At 43.0% G+C, this 22,523-nt stretch overlaps 1 protein-coding gene across 2 annotated transcripts in view; it reads right to left on the bottom strand.

Annotated features, from left to right (window-relative positions):
- Positions 1 to 22,523, bottom strand: part of MEIS1 (Meis homeobox 1) — a 135,817-nt gene that overhangs the window by 111,538 nt on the left and 1,756 nt on the right. For both annotated transcript variants that reach the window (XM_029937491.1, XM_029937492.1), the window contains exons 2-6: positions 21,969 to 22,195; positions 19,976 to 20,117; positions 19,425 to 19,475; positions 18,585 to 18,635; positions 16,945 to 17,091 (exon numbers count right to left, since the gene is read on the bottom strand). In XM_029937491.1, coding sequence (XP_029793351.1) covers positions 16,945 to 17,091; positions 18,585 to 18,635; positions 19,425 to 19,475; positions 19,976 to 20,117; positions 21,969 to 22,195 — 618 coding nt within the window. The remainder of the gene's footprint in view (positions 1 to 16,944; positions 17,092 to 18,584; positions 18,636 to 19,424; positions 19,476 to 19,975; positions 20,118 to 21,968; positions 22,196 to 22,523) is intronic.

Below are 22,523 nucleotides of genomic sequence, written 5' to 3'. Positions count from 1 at the left end.
GTGTGTGACTTCTGGCCGATATGTTCTGCTTGTCCCTCTAGGCCAATCCTCATCCTCCCTTCCTGCCTGGCTCCAGCCCCTAATTACCTCCTACTTGCTAATTAAGTTATAGACCAGATATCACCTCCCCCAGAAAGCCGTGCCTGATACACACACACACACACACACACACACAACGTCCCCCAGGACGAGTGAGGCTGCTCTCCCCTGAGACATGCGCACGTCTGTCATGTCACCCTTGTACTGTTTTGTGATGACCCATAGAATTCTACACTGTGAGTGCTTTGAAATCCTACTCTATATCTCATTCATCCTCATACTCTCCACCCCAGTTAAGTGTAACACGCTAAATACAATATGTTCCTAGATGAACAAATGAACAAATGAATGTACATTGAACAAATGAATAACTTAAGTGATATGCAGAGGATCCCTCTACATGTTAAAAATGTCTCATACACTTGCATTCACACAAACACACACCACCATAAAAAATATATATGTTAATACTCAATTATAGTACCACATCGTCAAAAGAAAGGAAATTCGAAGGTAGCCATATCCCAGTTTGAAATCTGGCTGCACCACTTACATGGTCTTAGACAAATCACAATCTCCCTAACTCTTAATATCCTAATCCATAAATGGGAAAAGTACTCCATTGTCAATCCACTTCAATTAAAAAATCATCATCATCTATCTATAAGCATAACATATGTGTATTTCCGGGCATGCACCAAGCACTCAATAAATGATAGCTACTAAAAATTTTAATGTAACAGAGTAGGTTGACCTAGTTAAACCTGAAATATCTACAGGTGTATTCAGTTTATAGACCTTCTGGAAAGAATAGTTAACCTGAGCTGACTTAGTATATAGTTTGGTATGCCTTAGGCTATCTCCCAGCTGGTGTGTGCTCAGGGAATGCACACTGATCTTATTTTCACCTTCAAATAATGTGATTTTACAGGTGGTTTGCTCCTCCCTACCCCATCAAGTTTAATTTGATGCCTAATATTTATAAATCACTTTACAGTATACAAAGCACTTTGACGTATCTTCTCACTTGGTCATTTTTCATATCAGTATGATGTCAGAATCATTTTTTTTATCAGACCAAAAAAAATAGTGGGGTTTTGTTTTGCAAAATTTCTACCTTACCAGTCCCATTCAAAAAGGTATAAAAATAAAGTTTGGTGATATTGACTCTGAAGAGGTCAGCTAATAGCTATGTAGAAATTGATGAAATAATCACAGGGTTCAAAATGTGAACTTGGTCTGCACCAATCCATGGGGTGCTTTCTCTTTGGGAAGTACATTAGCTTTTTCAAACCACGAGGGTCTCTTTAGCAAATGATCCCCAGTGGCCTGAAAGAGCTGGCTTATCTCCAAAAGAGAACAATCCAGTACCTCCAGACCAGGGGGCCCCCAGTCCATGGGGGAAGGCACCAGTGTGCAGGATGCTCGCTCTGTCGTACGCCTGCTCACGTTCCTCCACCTGCATAGCCCGTACCGGCATCCACACTCAGAGATCTGCACTCGTCCGTGAGCCATGGCAGATGGGGTCACTGACTGCCACCATCACACACTGCCAGGGTGGCCACATCTAATTAGTCCCCTCCCCTTGACTTTCCACTTCTGTCTGAACAGTGTCTCTCAGGAGCCTTCAAGGCAGAAAACTTCAGCACAGATATCTTATATGCTTCCCAATGAGTGATGCCATTGGAGGAAGAGAGACCAGAGAGAGCCATACACAGAGCCATGAGGAGAGAAGGGCCCAGGCTCTGCTGTAAAAGGGATGCATGCTGGGGCACCTGGGTGGCTCAGTCGGTTAGGCGTCCAGCTCTGGATTTTGGCTCAGGTCACGATCTCATGGTTCCTGAGATCAAGCCCCATGTCAAGCTCTGTACTGACAGTGTGGGATTCCCTCTCTCTCTTTCTCTGCCCCTCCCCCTCCAAAGAAACAAATAAGCATGAAAAAATAAAAAAGGAATACATGTTTACCAGTGCGTACTTGAAGTTGAGAACTTGGAAATCCTGAGATTTCTTTATTTATGAGTTATTTAAAATCTGACAGGCTAAAACCTTTATTTAAACATCTTGGTGGCCCCTATTTGTATCTGCTTGATATCTCAAAGATACAGTATGAACTTCAACTCATTCAATCACCAAATAGCACCTACACTTTGCTAGGGCCCTAGGTAAACCCGGCTCTTCTCGAAGCATACTCCCTTGAGGGTATGTCTATCCAACTTCAAATTCGGGTCATTCAGGAAAAAAAGTATAAAATCCTTTACACAGATTTCAAAAAAAATCCCTGGAAATCATTAAGCAAATTCATTTAACCGTGACAAGTCTGGGCAGTATGTTTTGTTTTCAACACAGTGAAACTGTCCTCTTACCTTTTAAGCTTTTAGATATTTTTAAAACCAGAAGCTCAAAGATTAATAGCTGAGTGTGCCCACAAGCTGCGGATTCAGGGGCCACATTAAAATGTGCTGGGGAATGGTCTGGAAGTGGAAGCTTCTCTAAGTCCACATTCCATCCTGCAGAAAAATGATAAAGTCGGGGAGGCGAGTTGTTCTGGGTGAAGACTGGTGTTGGCCTGAGGTGTCCCTCAGGGTGGCCCGCACCGTCTACAGGGAGGCGCACTCTCCACAGAGTTATCTCCCTCACACACTTCTTCCGACATTCTCCTTCGACAGCCCTCCTTTCTCTCATTTCCTTCCCTGTCCCCGCCCCCACTACTCCTCTGCCAAGTCTGTAGGCCTGCCAGGGTTCCTGTTGAGCCCCTTTTTAATGCTGCCATAAAACGTGCTTGTTACCCCGCCTAACAGAGGCTTGGCAGGTAATTTTGGTGACTGGGGCAGATGGGAAATTAGGGGGGAGCCGATGGAAATCCAGCACCCCACTCAGAATCCGTGGCTCTCCCCACGGGGCTACCCTTCCTCCTCCAGCCCCACCGTAGTTGCCATTGTGAACTTTCATCTGGAGACACATCTCAACGATTCTGCAATTTCCCCTTAGTTATGGCGTTCACCCCACTGGGGCCAGCCAGTACCTTTACACACAGCATAAGAGTCTCTACTTCAGCATCACGTAAGTTAGATTTCCAAAACGTTAAAACTTGGCAACTCTGATGGATTGCTTTAAATATATACATAGTATAAAGATAAATATATATATGATTGTACACTAGTAGTCGTGGGTAGTTTGTGGAAGTAGAGACAGCATCTGTTAAATTGAGTTCCAGATTTCCCAGTTCTCATGTACCACAAATAAAACCTACAAAAATGATAATTTTTCAAACACTGAATCCTCTATCTCTGTGTAATGAGGCATGTAGAGAGGAGGAGAAGAATTTTTGTGCTTTTTTGCCTTTGCTGAATATTCTCCAAGGAGTAATTTCATCTTTAAATGAAAAGTTTTGTATCAGGCAGCCGTGTGAGCTCCCGGTATGCCCGAAGCCTCGGGTTCAGACACGGAGAGGCGCACAGGTACACGTTCACGGACACACTGCAACCAACATACAACACCATGTGCATGAGGAGGAAGGGAAAAGAACACGGAAATAAAGTAACTTTCATGCTTTTAATTATGTTGTAATGAAATTTAAAGTAGTTTGGCAGCCAGATGCATCTTTAGAATCTACCAGCCCTTAAATATTTTGCCTGCTCTCCTGCCAATGTCCGTGCCTCATTCTCCTCCCCAGGTTCCAGGGTGGGCTGCTGTGGCAGGTGTCACAGGAGTGGTCTTAGGAGGCCAGGCCCAGCATGATGGGTCACTTTCCCGGCACTCCTTAAGATCTTACTTAAGAAGGCTGATATCTGTTAGGATTCAACTCTGACACTCTCAGTCATTACTAATCTGCAGAGTTGAATTAATTCATCCATGACATTAAAAATGAATTCACAAGGCTGAGGGGAAAGTGTGTGGGTATAAAACACCACACAAAATATTCCAAAAGCTTTCCTCATGAAATCCAGACAGTGGTGATACATTTTGCCCAATTTTTCTATGCTGAGGACCAAGGCTAGAACTGCCTCACGGTGACACCCCCCCACCCTCACCCACCCCGTAGTCTCAGAAGCCAATACACATTCTTATATGGGGCAGGTACACTCCAAAAATGACATGGGAAGAGGCGCCTGGCGGGCTCGGGTGGTTAAGATTCTGACTCTTGGTTTCAGCTCAGGTAGGGATCTCACAGTTTGTGAGTTAGAACCCTACATCGTGCTCTGTGCTGACAGTGCAGCGCCTACTTGGGATTCTGTCTCCCTCTTTCTCTATGCCCCTCCCCGGCTCTTGCTCTCGCTCACTCTCGCTCTCTCTCTCTCTCTCTCTCTCTCTCTCAAAATAAATAAATAAACAAACATTTGTTAAAATGTACATGAGAAAAGAATAATTACAACCAAAGGGAAACTGCTATCAAGGGATCATGAGTAGTTTTACCAAAATCTCAAAACTGGAAAGCAGATGAATTATGTAGAAATTATTTGGGTGCACTGAATGTTCAAATTCTACTAAGCAGTTTGTTGCAGAGTAAAATCTCATGAACGGAAGAGAAAATAAAGCCTAATTACACTAGGAATCTTAGTAAAAAAGACTTATTTATGTTTCAATAACCTTTCCCTTTCCCGTGCCATTGTATTTTGGCTGGCATGCAATTAATAAAAGTCAACCCTTATATTAAATGATTTTAATGATTTTCTATACTTCTACTCCTAAAATCATACCTGTGAACTGTAATTCAGAATTAAAATGTTTAAACAAACAAACACTCTTATCCAACTAGCACCACTGTGTCTCCAAATATTTGTATGTAAATATTACAAACTATACTCCCTATTTCCTTATGAAAGCTTTCAGCTAAAATTTAGATTATTTTCTATCATTTCTATTTAGGACTGACAGAAGAAACTATAAATTATATGCCAGTATACCTGATGTTATAAAACCCCTTTATAAGATTGCTTGCCTCCCAATGTTTTATTTTACATTTGTAACTCAGTATTCAATGCTCCTTGTTCTGCAAACAAATTTAGATAAAATAAATGCAAGAATGTCTTATATAAAACAATTTCAAACCACAAAATATGTAGGCAACCATCCTAGCAAAAAGAACATCCCGATAATGCAGAAAACATTGTATCCTTAGCACAAGTAGATAATAAGACCTAGTAAGCAGCTGGCCCCTAGCCATGAAGCATTTGCATTCAGAAATGTGGAGAAAAGTACATAGCACCAGATCTGCACGTGACTCTTCCTTGAAGTTGAACCCAAAAGTGAATGTGCAGTGATTCACTGTACTATCTCAGCAACACATCTGAGTGCCTGGTCTCCTTTTACACAATGATGAAATCAGAATGAGTGACCCCTTCTAATAAGAATTAAAAAGACATTTTTGTTAAACTCTATGATTATTAAATGGTCTATAAAGTAACACCTCATTTACAACCACCCTATCTTCCCTCCTCAAATCAAGGTGAAGTTGTTGAAGGTTAGGCAAAATACAAGGGGATAAATATTATTTAATATTCTGTTTATTTGCTATATTAAATGCTCTCCATTAATTCTTTCTAGTTGTCAGAGTAACTCAATATGGTGGGTTCTTTGTCCCCATGTTACAGATAATGAAACTGAGGCTCAGGGAAGAGCAGCGCCTTTTCCTCTCACAGCAGAGCCTAGATTCAAATGCCAGGGCTACAACTCTAAATTATGTCAGCTTTACTGAAATACTCCCAGCCTGAAAAATTGTGTAACTAAGTTACAATTAGCACACTTAGCTGCTCTTTCTCAAGTGTTTCTGAAATCTCTTCTACTCCTAAACTCTCAAATCAGAAAATTCACAATTTTGATGCTAGAAGAAAAAAAAAAAGTCAAGCAAGATGTACTCTTGTTATTTTTCCTACCACCTGATAGCATTACACTTTGAACAAGAGAATCATGGAAACTTACATTTGCCACTGATTTCTGCTAACAATTAGCTGTCCAACATTCTATAATTTTTCTGTTTTTTTTAAAGCACTTCCAGCTTTTAATATTTTCAATCAAATTGTATTTTCGAAGTATCTGTCATTCATCAAGGATTTTTGAATCCTTAAGCTCACTCTCTTCCCTTCCTTTGTTATTTATCTTTGATAACATCATCAGAAAGGGCTTTATCAGGGTATTTTGAGATTTAATTTACATTTCTGATTCTCAGAATGGCCAAGTTCTCTATATTTCAAGTCACTTAACAGAGAGATCAACCAAGGCAGCGGTGAATGGAAAAAGCAGGAGGCCAAATTTTATTGCTGGTGCACTTTTTAAGAGATTCCAGTTCATCAGAACACCATTCTTTAGCCATATGCAAGACTAGTGTTCTTGGAGGCTATTCATATGATTTTAGCAGTTATAGAGTGTGTGGAGTATTAGAAGTATACTACAAGGGAAGAAAAGCCCCACACTTGATTTGTTAACGTTTTATTCTCCTCTTTTTCTATTGGCATGTTCTTTATATGCCCTCAATAAATATTAAACACTCAAACAACTCACTATTAGGGTGGCAAGCTAACCTTTAGAATGTCGAAACAGAAGAGTGAAGAACAATGTACCTAATTGAAATGGCAGGGTAATTTGGAAAATAAAATTGAGTTGCTGCAAATTCCAAATTCCGGAATAAAAATGTTTATACTCGCTCAAATGCAGATTGTTACTGGCTTTGAATAATTATTAAAGTAAAAATACTTGAACACCAACAATACACTTGATATGGAGAAAAAAAAAGCACAGTCTAGATATCTCTATTATTTTGCACAAGGAAGTGTGGGACACAATGAGTCTGATATTTCTCCTGGTGATTTTGTTATTGAACACAGCATATAAAATCCCAAAATGAGGTGAAGCAATAGACCAAGCCACAAAATATACAACTAGTGTGAAAATTTCACGAACAATATTCTTCAGAAAATTTTAAACACATCAAGGGACAAAGAAGCTCACAGAAAGAAATGAAGGGTTAATGCTGTTTTTCAGTATCTTTTCTGTCCTCAAACATATGAATTTATCACCAAGACCAACTCAAAAGAAGCTAGCACCAAGAAAACTATGACAAAGTGAAAATGGGAAAATGCATTTGCATCTGGAATTATGACACAGAAACACATAATGACTCTCTAAGAGACGATAGTTATCTGCACACTAGGGGTAACCTGATTATCTACCTAGGGTTATGCCACTTTGAGCAGAGATACCACCTCTGTCTCTGAAAGACAAATTCCATACTCCCTGTACAGTTATAGCATATTTCCCATAAATAATATATACAATAGACTGTAAATAAATAATACATTTATCTGAACTGTTCAAGAGTGAAGGGCAGGGTGGCTACTCATGAGACTAAATTTCTCATGAACAATTTCAAATAAAAATCATGTCCAATGGGTAATTATTACAAAGCTCTTACATTAAAATATTCTGAAGCATGAATTTGAAAACAATTTTAAAACAATTCCAGATCTGGTAGAACTTTCAAGTCAATGTTCCAACTAAACCTCAAAATACCCCATTTAATTTTACCATGAAATTTTCTATTCTGATTGTAGCATCATAGCTAATAGTATCTTACCTATTTGTTGCAACTTTTAATTCTCTTTCTACACTACTGATTTTTATGATCAATAAAATAACTAGATTTAAAACGGCATTTATGGGAGCGCCTGGGTGGCTCTGTCAGTTAAGCATCTGACTTCGGCTCAGGTTATGATCTCGCAGTCTGTGAGTTTGAGCCTCATGTGGGGCTCTGTGCTGACAACGCAGAGCCTAGAGACTGCTTCGGATTCGGTGTCTCCCTCTCTCTCTGCACCTCCCCTGCTTGTACTCTGTCTCCCTCTCAAAAATAAATAAACATTAAAAAAATAAACAAATGTCATGTATGATGGGCACGCTCAGTCAGTTGAGCACCTGACTTTGGCTCAGGTCATGACCTCAAAGTTCCTGAGTTCGAGCCCCATGTAGGAGGCTCTGTGCTGACAGCTCAGAGCCTGGAGCCTACTTCGGGTTCTGCATTGCCCTCTCTCTCTTTCTCTGCCCCTCCCCAGCTCATTCTCTCTCTCTCTCTCTCTCTCTCTCTCTCTCTCTCAAAAATAAATAAATAAGCTTAAAAAAATAAAAAATAAAATGTCATGTATGAGTTTCTGTCTCATGAGACACACAGTGGTTTTATTTTTTCTTCCACGTGAATAACTTTTAGCATTACAGTGAATAGAAGGGAAGAGTACACACAAAAATCCCCAAAAAGCCCACCTGCACTAGTCCATTTGCTAGGATTTTACATTGTAAAAATTCTTAGTCCCCACCCTCAAAAATTCTTCCTTTGAAACCCTAGAGATACACACACTATTTCCACTTCTTGTAAATAGTGTAAGTAGGCCTTTAGAACATCAGACATTGTATATGATTTAGTTGGAAATTACGTTTTCAAATTGTTAAAAACCAGTGCCAGAATAACAGAACACACTATGGGTCACAGTTAATTATAGCTTGTCTACCAAATTAAGTTAATGTTCAAGAATAGATCCAAATAGTTATGGAGACATTAGGAGGTATTTTATTGTCAAAGAAGTTCCTATTCATTCAGCTTCTAATATTTTCTTAAAAAAGAGAGATAAGCCTTTTACAAGTTGGGATGGCATAAGAAAACTCTGGGTTTATATCAAATTGCTCCCTTCATCGTCCTTTTGATGATTGTGTCGATTTCATTACAAACTTCATCTTGCAGAGTTTCATAATAGCCATAAACACACTTCACTTTAAAGAGTTTCTGTGGGACCTAATGTGAATGCAAATGCAGAATAAAATGCAAATCCTGGAAGCCTGGGAACAAATATGGACTATCCGTTAGGAATACAGTCACTGAAAATAAACATTTAAGCCTTAAGGGAAAGAATGCAAAGGGGCTGATATGAATCTGTATATCAAGGAGTCAGAGCCCTGGAGAAGGCAAACAAGAATAACAGTTTACAGTTTTTCACCTAATTGTAAAGCACAGGTTGGGAATATCTGATGACTTTGGTCTCTACTCATGCTTGTCCCAAAGCAAGTAACATTTTTCATCTTCACAGAAAAATAAACCCATGTGTAGGTAATAACCCACAAGGTACTCCAATAGGGAAAGGAGACCTAGCAAACTTGTTCAAGTTCACATCTCACCAAACAGTGAAAAAGAAGTGATTAGGAAGAGAGAACTACAACTCTGCTTTTTAAAAATAATAACCACCAACCCAGACATTTACAACTAATAAGAAACATGCTACCATGTTGTGTCGCAGAGTCTGAGGGAAAAGTATAGAGAAATGGGAATTCATCAGCAACAACAATTAATTTTAAGTTATGTGATGTCTGAGAATAATTCTAATATCACTCAAAATGTTAATTACCTACTTACTACTGTCTTCTATGTGAGTCAAAATAATGTATGTTTAAATCCATTGTAAAATTTAAGACTCTGTATTGCGTCAAAATGAAAAAAAAAAAAAACACAGCAAGACCAAAAGTGTTGCTTTAACTTGTTAAACTCGTAAAAAGTTATGATGATTTTAAGAGGATTACTTAGTAAACTTAGTAACAGCATTTCCCTTCTGAGGAAAAATATGATTTCACTTAAGTTTTTTAAAGAACCAAAACATTTTACACTCAAGTTTCTTTACCTCATGCTTACAAATCCTATTAATTGTAAACGAAGTCATTAAAAAGTACCAAGGGAAGAATCAATTGTAGGGATGTATTTTTGAGGATTATAAAGAATATAGATTTATTTTCACAATTTATTTATCCTCCATTAGTTTAGGGCATATACAATGGGGCATCTGTCATGCAAAAGTCATGGCATGATTATTGCATATCTTGAAGAGAGTTAATGACTTAATTCAGTCTATAATTTGTATGTAACTGTATATACTCATGATACCAATAAATGACAGGTGTATAATTCAATAAATATAGAAAAAAGCTTTTTTTCCATCAGAGAATAAACTTTTAATGGTATGTTTTAGTCAATTTTAAGAATTCTTAACCAAGAAGTCCAGAAATATAAATAATTTCAAAAGATTTGCATTCTTGTATTCTGCTTTAAGAAAAACACATTTCCTAGATTAAGAAATGCTATTGGGGGGGGGAGTGTTCAGAGATAGTCCAGTAAAGTGTCACCAATTGCTTTAATTCTGCACACATGAATGCATTAAATTGATTGAAATTGGATTCTAGTGACAAATTTTTAAATGAGTATATCCTTGTTTATTTCACATGGTAGCCTTTATACCATTTATTAAAATGTCAAATTTACAAGTGTGGGAAAGTCAGCAATTTGCCCAAGATAGGTATACTTCCTAGAGAGGCCATTCAAGACTCCAAAAAGATCTCCCAAATTCCTACACTCTTGAAATCATGGCACTTTAAATTAAAAATATGGTAAGGAAAAAAAATATGGTAAGAATGTCTTTTATTTTTACACTACATACGCATGCTCATTTGCTTGAATTTTTCAAAATTGATTTGCAAGGTTTATTCACAAATATTAAAGATAACAAAAGAGCCAGACTTTTACTGCATCCCAAAAGTCAAATAATTTGGGAATTATTATTAAAATTCAGATTGGAAGACTGTATTTTATGTTTTAGACTCTAACTTTCAAAATAGGTATTATATGCTGATGGTTCCTGCTGAGTAAGAACACCAAGCCCCACGTGATCTACGGCAGCGTCGTTTTACTTGGGATTTTGAACACCTTTAAGTCTAACATCTATACAACTGTCAGATACAGCATCACATGTATTCTACTTTATTCTTTTGTCGAGAAAAGAATACTTCCTCAGAGTTTTGATGTAACTTTTAAATATTAAGTTAATTTTTTGCACTCAGGAGCAATGACAAAAGGTTTTGTTTCAGTTATAACATAAATTCAAGTAATACTTTGATACAAGTATGACAGATATCATAATCCAAAAAAGGCCATGTAAAATGCTACAAATGCAAACATGTAAGACTATGTAACAAAAATGAATGAGAATTGTATTAGTTTCCTATCATTCAACTATTTCCCTGACAGTGGAGTCAAATAATGTTGAATTATAGACCCTTCTTACAGAGTCTTATTTTGTGTTCATTCTTTTTATCTTTTCCCTGCTAGTCTCTATAGGAATTTGGCTGTATGCCGACTTTCCTTTAAAAGTTTCTGTATATGTACTTGGGTTGTATCTGATGATTAAATGATCATTTATTAAAACTTAAGCATTTCACATTTGTTTGACATATTTATATTTCATAAGAAAATATTGTTATTGCAACAGAAAGCATAACATCATGGATACAAAAATACTTCATTTGAATTCATGTCAACAATATTTTCATTTCTGACAAGTGTCTTAATATAACTTGTTAGACATTCTTCAGTTCCTCCTAGTCTACCTGCAAGGGAAGGCATGCTAGTTTTACTACGATAGGCCTCGTGGCAATACTTTAGTCTATCTGGCTGACCTTAATAAATCTGTTTTCACTGTACAGCCACAAATAGTCTTTGTTTTTAAGAGTATGGAGTTTTACTGCTTAATTTTCCTTCCCTCACCCAGCAACAGCTGTGCTTTAAATCTTTTGGACTATGACAAACATTTTAAAATTTAAACATACAAGGATTTGAAAACATAATGATTTAAAATTTGTTTATTTTCAAAGTTGAGCAATTATAACATGATATCCGTTAGTTTTTTGAAAACAGTGCCCATATGTTAATCCTTTTTTTTCCCTCCTCTACTATGTACGCATCTCCATGTTTTCTAATAAGAGTTTCTAAGGTAGGACCAATAGCAATAGTACACACAACCACTTTATATATTTCCCAGTCAAGAGCAATGGAGTCATTCTGGTGGAAAAGGGATTGCTCTTTGAGTGACCATTGCTGCAGCACTAGTTAAATCACTAAACAATAATTACTGTTACAGCTTTACTTCGTACAAAGTAGCATTAGTATCATTGCTTTCCATAAGCCATGGAACTTGCTCTGGGGACTTCCACTTGAGACACACACACACACACACACACACACACACACACACACAGAGATGTGCTATGAACATGGAATAACTTTCGCAGTATTAGCATGTAGACTTACAGATGTTTAACAATGTAACTGATCTCATTCCATATGCATTCACTCTTCACTTGTTTTTCATGAAATGTTTTTTAAGTGCCCCTGTTAGGAATCAATACATCCCTACTCTGAATTTCACACACAGATACATACTAAAAGCCTTCAGTAATATATGTAACTGTTGAATCACTGTATTATACACCTGAAACTAACATAACACTATGTTAACTATGCTGGAATAAAAATTTTAAAAGCCAATCACAAAGCAACAACAAAAACACACCTGATGAACAACTAAGTTTTAATTCAAAGGATACCAAGCCATAAAGAGCCTAGGATGAACATCCCAATTAGCCAATGTAGTGACAAGCACTCAACACCTTATTATTTAATCATTAAATAGAATCTTGCCATAATTTCCCTTTGATAATAAAAAAAAAGGAATTAAGAGTACAACACAGGACCCACAACAGCAATCAAAAAGTAAAGTTAGAGGAATCTAAGACCCACATGGATGCCAAGGCCGGTGGACTGAAAGTTTCCAAGACAGGCATTAGTTGTGAAGCTGTGAAGTATTTACAATTTAAATAAGATATGTCCATGTGTAAGCATGTAGAAACAAACTACCTGACAAAGGAATTTTCCTGTCTCTTGCTGTTTGTGGCCAGTTTTTTTATTGGATGAAAACAAATTGCCTACATTTCTAGTATTAGTAAATAACCAATGGCTTCATCTATTTTTTTTTCTAAAGCAGCAGATCCAATTCATCAGAGACATTAGGCTGTCCCTTGCCCTCTCATCCCTATTCCTTACCATAACACCTCCCAAAAGAGAAAGCTTAAATCTCCCTTGCATCCCTACCTCACTTTGCAGGGAGGGGGAGTTTTCAGTCAAGTCCAAGTTCAGTTTTAAGAATTCTTTTTAACTGAAACGATGCTTTAGAAACAATATCCCGGACTTTAAAAATAAAACAATCGCCATCAGGGTTTCCTAGCCCACTTGGGAACCAAAGCTCACTGGCCCAAGGCTACCCCGTGTCCCGGAGGCCCGGAGGCCCGTTGCTCTTCAGCCTGGACCGCACAGCCCCGGAGGCCGATCCTCCTCCCCTGGGAGTTTAGCAGCATTTGGCATTTAACCTGCCTGGCGTGCGTGGCTTTCTGGTTCCATCTCCTTGAGCCACATTACTTCTCCCCAGATGTCAGGCACAAATCTGGATTAACATGCAACAGGGCGCCCAGTGCAGCCCGCCAGCTCTCGCCCAAGAGCTGTTAAATGCAGATTCAGCCGAGGACCCCCCGGAGAGCTGCTGTTGAATAAAAATTGTAATCCAAAGGGACCATTTCTTTGCCTCCCGCTGCTGGTGGGAACCCGGGGCTGGCGCCGGAGCAAAGGCCCAGCTAGTCCGCTCTCGCTACGAGCAGGCTTGGCCACCTCCGGAGGCGGCCTTAGGGGCCCGGAGACTCCCCCATCCCTCTCTCTCCACTCTCTGCCCGGGTTCTTGGAGTGGGGAAATGCTTAGGTTCCTGGAGTGGCGAGCAACAGACAGCCCTGCATTCGACGGCTCCTTCTGGGAGCGCAGACTGAAGTCTAGCGGCTGGACGTCCAGGCTCTTCCCCACCTAAACCCTCTGGACGACCCCAGTGCCACCGTGAACCCCTCAAACAGGCGTCACGCCTCCCGAAGGGCCCGTATCCTTCTCCACTGACGACCAGGCCAACCCTCGCCTCGACGCCTCGCACCGTTGTTCCTCTCTGCTCTCGCTCCCGGCCGCAGCCCGGCCCTCGCCCCGGAAGCCCCCGGTGTCCCTTGCTGCCCCCAGTCTCGGAGCGTCGGGAGCGTCCGTGCGGAGCTGGGAGCGAGACCGTCGGGAGAGGGCGCCCAGGAGGCCTGTACCCACGGGAGGTGACTCTTGAGCCTGGCTCCTCGGGGTCTGGGAAGGGGCGGGTACAAGAGGCGAGGGGACAACGGCTTCTAGGCTTCTACTGGCGTCATAATCTAATACATATTTTTATATTTTAAAAAAGCATCACTACAAGGCCAGGTGGGTATCTACCGACTTAGCCCTCCGGGAACCCCGCTGGTATCAAAGTCGTCGATTCCAGGTCCCCGCGCGGGTGGCAGCCTTCGCGCCCTCCGAGGATAAAAGTAAAATAAAATAAGCCGTGCCGCCAGCAGGCCCTTGAGACAGAGGGGTTAATGAGCTAACGAGGACCAGCGCTCGCACCACACCTGAGCAGCCAGTTCCGGAGCGCACCCTCTACAGGGGCTCCGACTAGCTGGGCAGCATTCAGAGACAGGTGGCGAGGCCGTCCTTTCTGGGCCCAGCCCCCAGGGCGCCGCACTAGGGGTCTAGCGCCCCCAGGGACCGGCAGTAGGCTCCAGTCCCGAGAACTGGAGCCCATAGGGCGGCCCTAGTGCCCGGACTCTCACTCCCCACCTCCCAGAACAGGGGACTCCACTCCGGGTCGGAGGCCAGGTCCCGCGTGCGCCCTGAGCTCTGCGCTCCCAGGCTCCAGAGCCCAGGCACAGTCGCTCCTGCCTCCCGGGAAACGGACAATTAGGAAGAACAAACTTGGGTTTGCTGCCCAAGGACCAAGACCTAGATGAGCTGGAGGGGTCACGCGAGCGCGCCCACGCGCATAGGCCAACAGCGCCACGAGCCCAGCCAAAGCTGCGAAGCCCACCAGTAAGCGGCGGGGGTGGAATGCACGCTTCTCATTTTTTTAGGTGAGGGAAGAGACTAAAATGTGAATTTTTTATCCACTACAATCGCCTACCACTCTGCATATCTCAAATTAATGTAACTTGTGTAACCAAAGTTTACCGAAGGAGTAGGGGGAAAACTCAGTGATGTTATACCAATTTTGTGCCCCCCCCCCCAAAAAACCCCATAGGTCCTTTATCTTTGACTTTAATAAAATAATGATTCGTTGAGAAAATGGGGTATAAATCTTCATTTTGGAGGCAATTAAAGTGTTGATTTCATTCATGCCCCTAAGCGATTCTTGTAATTTGCTCAAATAGCTTTATGTACCCAGCACTCCGGAGCTCTTAGAATCCCATTTTCTAGTTAGGCTTGTTGGATTACAATTTTTATTCAACAGCAGCTACCCGAGGGTTCCTCAGCGGAATCTGCATTTAACAGCTCCGGGGCGAGGGCTGGCGGGCTGAACCAGGCGGGAGGCCCGGCAGCCCGCAGGGCCGGAGCCGGGGCGGGAGCCGCCTGCAGTTTTCCCACCCCGGCGGGCCGCGCAGGGACTGCACAGACTGCCTGTACTGTGCACTCGTCTACACTGCTGAAAGTTTGCAACTTGCCAAATAATAGCAGAGACCTGGAGCTTTGGCGCTTTTAAAGCTCAGCTCTGCTTGCCCTCCCCTGCTCGTGGGGAAAGGAGGAATTCAGCCTCTGTCACGGGATTACCGAGAGAAATACAAGCTGGGAATGTATTTTAAGAGGGTGATGTTAAGAGAAGAAAACTTGACGATGACACCAAGACCCAGGAGTCGGACACTCCTGCAAGGACTCTATAAGAACCGCTAGCCAACAGTGACCATGGCAGAGCTTGCAAAGGAATCCTCTACACGCCTGCCTGTCCTTTGGCTTAACAAAGGCAGGCTGATCTCTCCCCTCAAGACGGAACTCACGTGCCAAGTCAGAAAGAGAAACAACTCTGGGCCTTCACTTATGTATGGAGAGGCCAGAGGAGAACCACAACCCAAATCTCCATTCGCCTTGTAGCAATTCGCAACCAAGAGCTATCCTGAGCCCATATCATCTCACCCGCTCCTCAGGTTTTCACTTTCTTTGCATTTTTGCAACTTCTTTGGTCCAATCCAGAGACTCAGTGACAGAAGACAGAGAGAGAGACTGGGAGCAAACAGTGGTGTTGGGATGAGAGAGGGAGAGAAACTCCCCCCCACCCCCCAGCAACTCAAATGAAAGTCGTCCCCACTTAGCAACGCAGCAGAAGAAGGGCCTGCAGGGAGGACCAGAGAGGAGGGGGAAGCAAGCAAAGGCTGGCAGTTGGGAGCAAAGGCGGCGGGAGGTCCCCCACCACCACACCGAGGGAGTTTCCCGGGGTGCCTCTGAAGCTGACGCTTCCAAACGCTGCCAACCCACAGGGCCCAGTGCACGTACCAGCTGGAGGACGAGTGGAAAGGAGGAGGAGAAACGTCCATATTTATCTGTTTTTATAACCTCGGCCTGGTCTTATTTTTTCTATCAAGTACAATAAAATGGGCGAGCTTGCTGCGAGCACCGCACAAAGCAATGTTCGGTGAGGTCTAGAAGCGTTCGGCCGAGGAAAACTGACAAGACAGGCTAATGAACCGTATAGACAGGGAGAAAATAGCCAGCATTTGCTAGATTTCAAACCCTCGCTGTCTCTCTTAGACCACCTATCTTGGGTTTATTCCTAATAAAATAAGAAATAAGCAGACCCTACACTTTCCTTTTCTTCGAAATAGAAGGGGGAAAAATGCTCCAGAACAAAGCCCTACAATCAGAGGCGGTCACTGGCAGTTAACACTCCCATTATTATAGAGGGTAAATAAAATAAAGACAAAAATTAAAAGCGACAAGAAACAGGTCAAGTTTGCAGGCAAAGCTTTTACAAGCTCATCTCTCCAGGTCGAATCCCAGAACCAGCCTTAATGAAGCAATAATAGCCACATTATTCAAAAATTTTCATTTCGATGGAAATGTATCTAAAAGGGACTTAATCATATGCAAATAATAAAAGGAGGTGGTAGTGACCCAGCAAGCAATATGCATACAGATTTTTTTTTTTCCAGGGATGTTGAAATTGAAAAGCTCATACCTGATCGGTTAGATTTGCTGATCTTGTTATATCTTCACTGTCTGATTTTGATCCTCCTTCTCTATCGTCTATCACCAAATCGATAGGCATTTTCCCTTTCAAACAGCTAATATACCGGTGGCAGAAATTGTCACATAATTCGTGTACCTACATTATGACAGAAATAAAAAAATGGAAATATAATCAGGAGTGCATAAATGACATTGACAAGTGCAATCCAACCCCCTTGTGAGATCCAAACTTCCAAATAGGAAAACACAGAGCAAGTGTCCTCCAGAGACCTCCAGACGCATCCAGAATTAGGAATAACTTTCTTTTCTTGCAAAATAGAGATATCCCAGAAAATTGACAGTGACAAGATGATTCACAGGCAACAACATATTCAACACCCGTGTTAAATTCATCTGCTCCCAGGGCTGTGGCCATTAGAGAAGTGACCTGCGTGGATGACATTTAAGGTAAACTATTTAATTTCATCCACTTACTTTATCATAAGTCCTTTTCCAATGTGTCTAAGAGAAAAATGTGAAGATATATGTAATATATGAAGATACATATTACTGTATGTGTGTGTGTGTGTGTGTGTGTGTGTGTGTGTGTATATCTGTATACATATATCGAAAGGACCAGCACTGTGGTGGTATAAGGTATATGTTTGACAGCCCAAGTCCCTATAACATTTGTAACTAGGGATTCTACCTGTAAGAAGCATATCTTAGGACACTTAAAAAAAAAAAAAAACAGAAGAAAATCAAACTGGCAGTACTCATGATCTGAAAAAAACCTACAACCACAAAAAGGTATCAAACTTATTTTTAAAAAAGGAAAAAGAATGCTTTGAAATATTTAGGTATAAATGGTGCGGTCCTACACGCCCCAGGCATCACTGACATGCAAAAACTCACAAGAAACCCCAGTGTGCTTGCAATTTAATGTTAGTTTGAATTACAATGCATTAAGTTTTTATTGCTGAGATTTATAGAACAGCTAGCAAAATCATGTTATCCCACACGCTTTCTTGAGTGTGAAGGTGGGGTGTGTGCAGGATTCACAGATTCAAGAAATTGACACAACTATCAACTCTGCTTTGTCTCTGCAAAAGGTTTAATGTGCCTCCCCCACTACCTCCTCCAGACTCCCTGCCCACTCCTCCTCCTCCCCCTCCACCTCTCCTCTGGGTCTGACCTGCCGCTGCTCTCAGACTGTCTTCCAGAAACTCACTAAAACTAAACAAAACTCCTCCTCCCACCCACCCAGAGGTAGCAAAGAAGAGGGGGAAGAGGAAGGGAAGAGACCACAAAGGTATAACCTGTGAAGCAAGCTCAGAACAGCATTCTAAACATCAAGGGAGATGCATAGAATTGCAACTATTTATACAAAGCCAGCAAAGTATTAAGAATGAATACAAGGCTAGGGCATTTGAGATGCCGGTTTTAGTGGCTGAAATTGTAATTAAACTGCAAAGAGAAATGGACGCTAGGATTGGCCTTGACACTAATTACCAGAAAGAAAGACATTTATGCAAATGTCTCAGAAGCCTGAACTTCAGCCATTCAGAACCTTCCCCCCTACCCACCCCACCCCTCCCCCTTGAGTTTGGGGGTAAGGGGAAAGCAAAAGGAAGAGGCTAGAGAAATTACCTTCTCTAATTCCAACAGATGAAACCTTAATACTTGTATGGCTTGAATCATCTGCAAAGATACAAGAAGAATGAGCACCCTATTCCTAGTTTGCAGAAAATTGGTTGTCACAGCTCTAGCATCTCCAGCCTATACCCCCCCCCCAGTAAATAGAGTTATTTTGATTTATGGCAATAACACTAAAACTTAATAGCAGCGACTGGGTACCATCTAGAGGTTTACATTTCTTAAGGAGAAAAAAAAATAGCTAAAACAACAACAAAGCATCTAAGTGGGGACCATAAACACTCTCCTCCCCCATGGCTCTTCTCTTTCTCAGCCCCACTGGCCCCACCCCACCTGAAAGGGCCACATCCCTGGACTAGATGTTTCCATGTAAGGAGTGCACGGAAAATATTCGAAATAGTCCCCCAGTTGTGGCTTTTCACTCTGCAAACTTTCTGCTGCTTTCCTCACACCTTTCAGGCATACTGGTGGTTTGGGGGCTCTTGCCCGGCTGCTGCCCTCGTGACGCGACTTTGAGGGCTGGGAAGTCCGCAAAGTTTAAGCACACACGCTGACAGGCCCGGAGATAAATCCCCGCGCTGATTAGAGCTGCGCTGCCCGGCTGTCATAAAAAACAAAAGCTCGCGTTTCCCCGCGCCGGCTCGCCCGGCCCCTCTCGAGATGAATTTATCTCCCCGGGATCTTGTCCGGGACCACAGGTCCGTGGACAGAAACGTTTGCAGCCGCCTTGCAGCTAAGGGAAGACCCGTCTAGACACCTCGGGACTCTTTAAAGCAAAGCTGGTGGCTTGGGGGGAGGGGAGGTAGGGGAGGGGAAGAAGGGGTCTGCTCTTACCAAGTTATCCAGTTCTGGATTAGAAGAAAATAGAGGTTTTTCTGCGCGAATCTAAATACAAGGGGGGGCGGGGGGAGAAAGAACATGTGAAATCCGGTCACTTTCCTAGTTTCTTGCCTGATTACACTGTCGGGGGCAAGATGTAACCTCCGGGAAGGACTGGGTGACACCGAGTGCGTCCCGCGCAGAAACACTTCAATGTGAATCAAATAAGCCAACAATAAACCCAGAGCTCGGGGTTACTTCTACCAGCAAAACTATGCTTCTAGAGGACGCGGCCCTGCTCGCCAAGACCAAGGCAGCTACAGCGCGTGGTGTTTGTGATTTTATTTTATGGAGTGGGCTTTCTGTGTTGGGTTCTGGAGCGCGAGTTGGGAAGACTATGGGTGATTTTAAGGCGTCCGCAGACACTCCTATAGGAATGTCTACCCTAGGGTAGATGTCACAGGCACGGTAACTGTTTTGCTGGCTATTTTTGAAAATGTGCTGGGTGGGAGAGGGAGTTTCTTTCTTTCTTTTTTCTTTACTTTTTAAACGTATATTTTGCTGACCTGTTTGGCGAACACGGCTATATCTTCATTGAATGACTCTGACGAGCAGACGTCCCCGCCTGCCACCCCCGGCTCTCGGGGGGTACAAGTAGCTAATTCACATTTCTCAAAAATCAGTGCTAAGAGAGGGAAGAGGGGGTGTCTGCAAGAAAATACAACAGTCACAAACAACACAATGGTTAGTCCGGAGTCAGTGAAAAAGGCGCCCAAGAAAAACAACCAGAGGAACTCGAGGCAGGGACCCTCTCTCTGATTTTGTCATCTACTTTTTCCTCCCCCTACCCTCCCTCCCCAGGTGACTGCTCACCTCCCCTTCCTCCCAGGGCTCCGAAATCGGAGGCCCTAAAGCCACGGACCGTGTCTGAGGGTCGGTTCAGCCTATCTGGCCGCAGAAATTGGTAACATTTGCGAAGAATAAAACCCAAGCGGTTCCAGCAGCCATTTTGAATGAAGTTTCCCACCCCGACAAGCCCTCGTCCCTCCGTCGCACATCTCGGACCTGGTGGAGGAGACAGGCGCTGGGGAGAGGGCTTGGGAAGGCTCGTGCAAGCGGGTTCCTCCAAGGCAGCCTCGCAAAGCCCAAGACTCGGGGGACCTCGGTGGCAGGCGCTCAGCTAACTTAGGGAAAGGACCTCTGTGGCGCGGGCCGACTGTCAGAGGGCTGCGCCTACCGATCCGGACCGGCGGGCCTCGGAGAGCAGGAAGCCTCCTTCTCGGCTCCCTGCACATTTCCCTCCCTTGGTCAACAGCCCCCAATACCAGCAAAAGAAAGTTCCTTCAAATGTCCCTGCGGTAAAGCCTTTCATTTTTGTCTCTGCGGAATAGCAAAGCAGCTAGATCGAGGGGCTTAGATGTCGCTTATCTCAACACATTAAGAAAAAAAGAAAAAAGCTTCTTATAATGCTCTAGGAGATGTCTGAAGTCTTTTATTAGCTCTCACAGCCCAGCCGGAAATTTAACAGTTTGGGGTCCTTTTCAAAGCTTCCCCAAATGTTCTGTCCTGAAGCCAGCCTAAACCATTTGCAGTTAACGCTGCTGAGAGAACGCTGGGATTTAAACCGGCCCATCACACAAGGGACCGGGAGATAAAGCAGAAAAGGGTTTGCAGCTGGGGAGGGTTGGGGTTACCGGATATTTTCAAAAGAATAAATAAACAGAAATAAAAGTTGCTGCAAAGTAAAAAGAGGTTCCCAAATTCATGAGCACACAGTAGGCACAAGTAAGTGAGTGACTTTGGAAGGATTTTACCAGCCCAGGGTCTAATCAACTGGCCTGGGAGAACACGGTGTAAACCACAGTCTGAAAACCACACTGGCCTGACAGCACCCCACACCTACTTCCAGATCCTGCAGGTTTTGCCTTTGAACACAAAGTACAAAGCCGGCTAGAAGTTTCTTAATGTCTTTAACAATTCAGAGCGAGCTCTCTCCTTGCCTACGGTGGTCAGGCTCCCTAAACGTAAAGCGTGTTCCCCCTTGCCAGACCTGCAACGGTCCTCCCTTGATTTTTATTGTGCAGCGGCCGAGCCAGCATACGGTTGCTGAGTAAACTTAGCAAGTCAGAACAATCAATGGCTTAAAAGATTTTCCCTTGAACTAAAAGTTTCGTTCCAACACAAAGGCGCCCACATTTAGAAATCCCCATTGCTCTCCCAGCGAAGCAGAGCAAGCGAGGACTCCAACCCGCTAAGCTACAGAGCCAGGGTCTGAGAGGGGACGGAGGACCTTTGGCAACTCCTCCTGCAGGGCGACCATGTCGCCGGCACGGCCTCGACCGAGCTGGGCGCTGGGCAAGCGCGGATCATGTGTGGAGATGAAGGGGGACATCCGGGATGGCAGGCCACCTTCCCAAATCCTCCAAGCAATGTGAATGAAAAGTTACCAAATAATGTACCTCCAATCCATAGAGTTCTGGCTTTCCTTTTACCAAAGGTGCAGGAAAACAGAGGAAACATCGCGTCTCTACCACTTAACCTGCTGCCCATTGTACCTACCCATAAATGGCATCTTTATCTCTCTTTAAAGCGTCATTGACAGAGGAACCCATGCTGGGGGCCATGGCGTTGGTGTGAGCTGTGTGCGGGTACTGATGCGAGTGCAGAGGAGGCCCGTGGTTCAGGTGGTGGACCGGCTGCATGGACCTGGCCGCATGCGGGTCCCCATACATTGTGGAGGGGATGCCTACTCCATCCATGCCCCCATAATGGGGTAGGTCGTCGTACTGCATGACAAACAGGAGAAAACAAGGTTCAGAAGGCCAGGCGGGCAAATGGGGGACCGGCAGGGCATGGAGCTTATATAATGTCAGTCCAGCTGGGTCCTTCAACCCAGAATTCAGTGGCCTTGCATCTCTAAAGTTTAGGAGTTTTAGCTTAAAAATAATTTCTAAAGTAAAAATCCTAGGATTCTCTCGGAGTCTCAGCTGGGATGAATGGTCTTGCCCTAACTTGTGTCCCAATCAACTAGTTCAGAAATTCAGGATCCTCTGGCAAGGAAGGAGGGAAGAAAGAAGGAAAGAAGGGGAGGCATTTTCCCAGAGGGCGGAAGGT

Source organism: Suricata suricatta, chromosome 4 (genome assembly GCF_006229205.1).
Source record: "Suricata suricatta isolate VVHF042 chromosome 4, meerkat_22Aug2017_6uvM2_HiC, whole genome shotgun sequence".
Taxonomy (NCBI): Eukaryota; Metazoa; Chordata; class Mammalia; order Carnivora; family Herpestidae; genus Suricata; species Suricata suricatta.
This window is presented reverse-complemented; position numbering and strand designations above follow the sequence as displayed.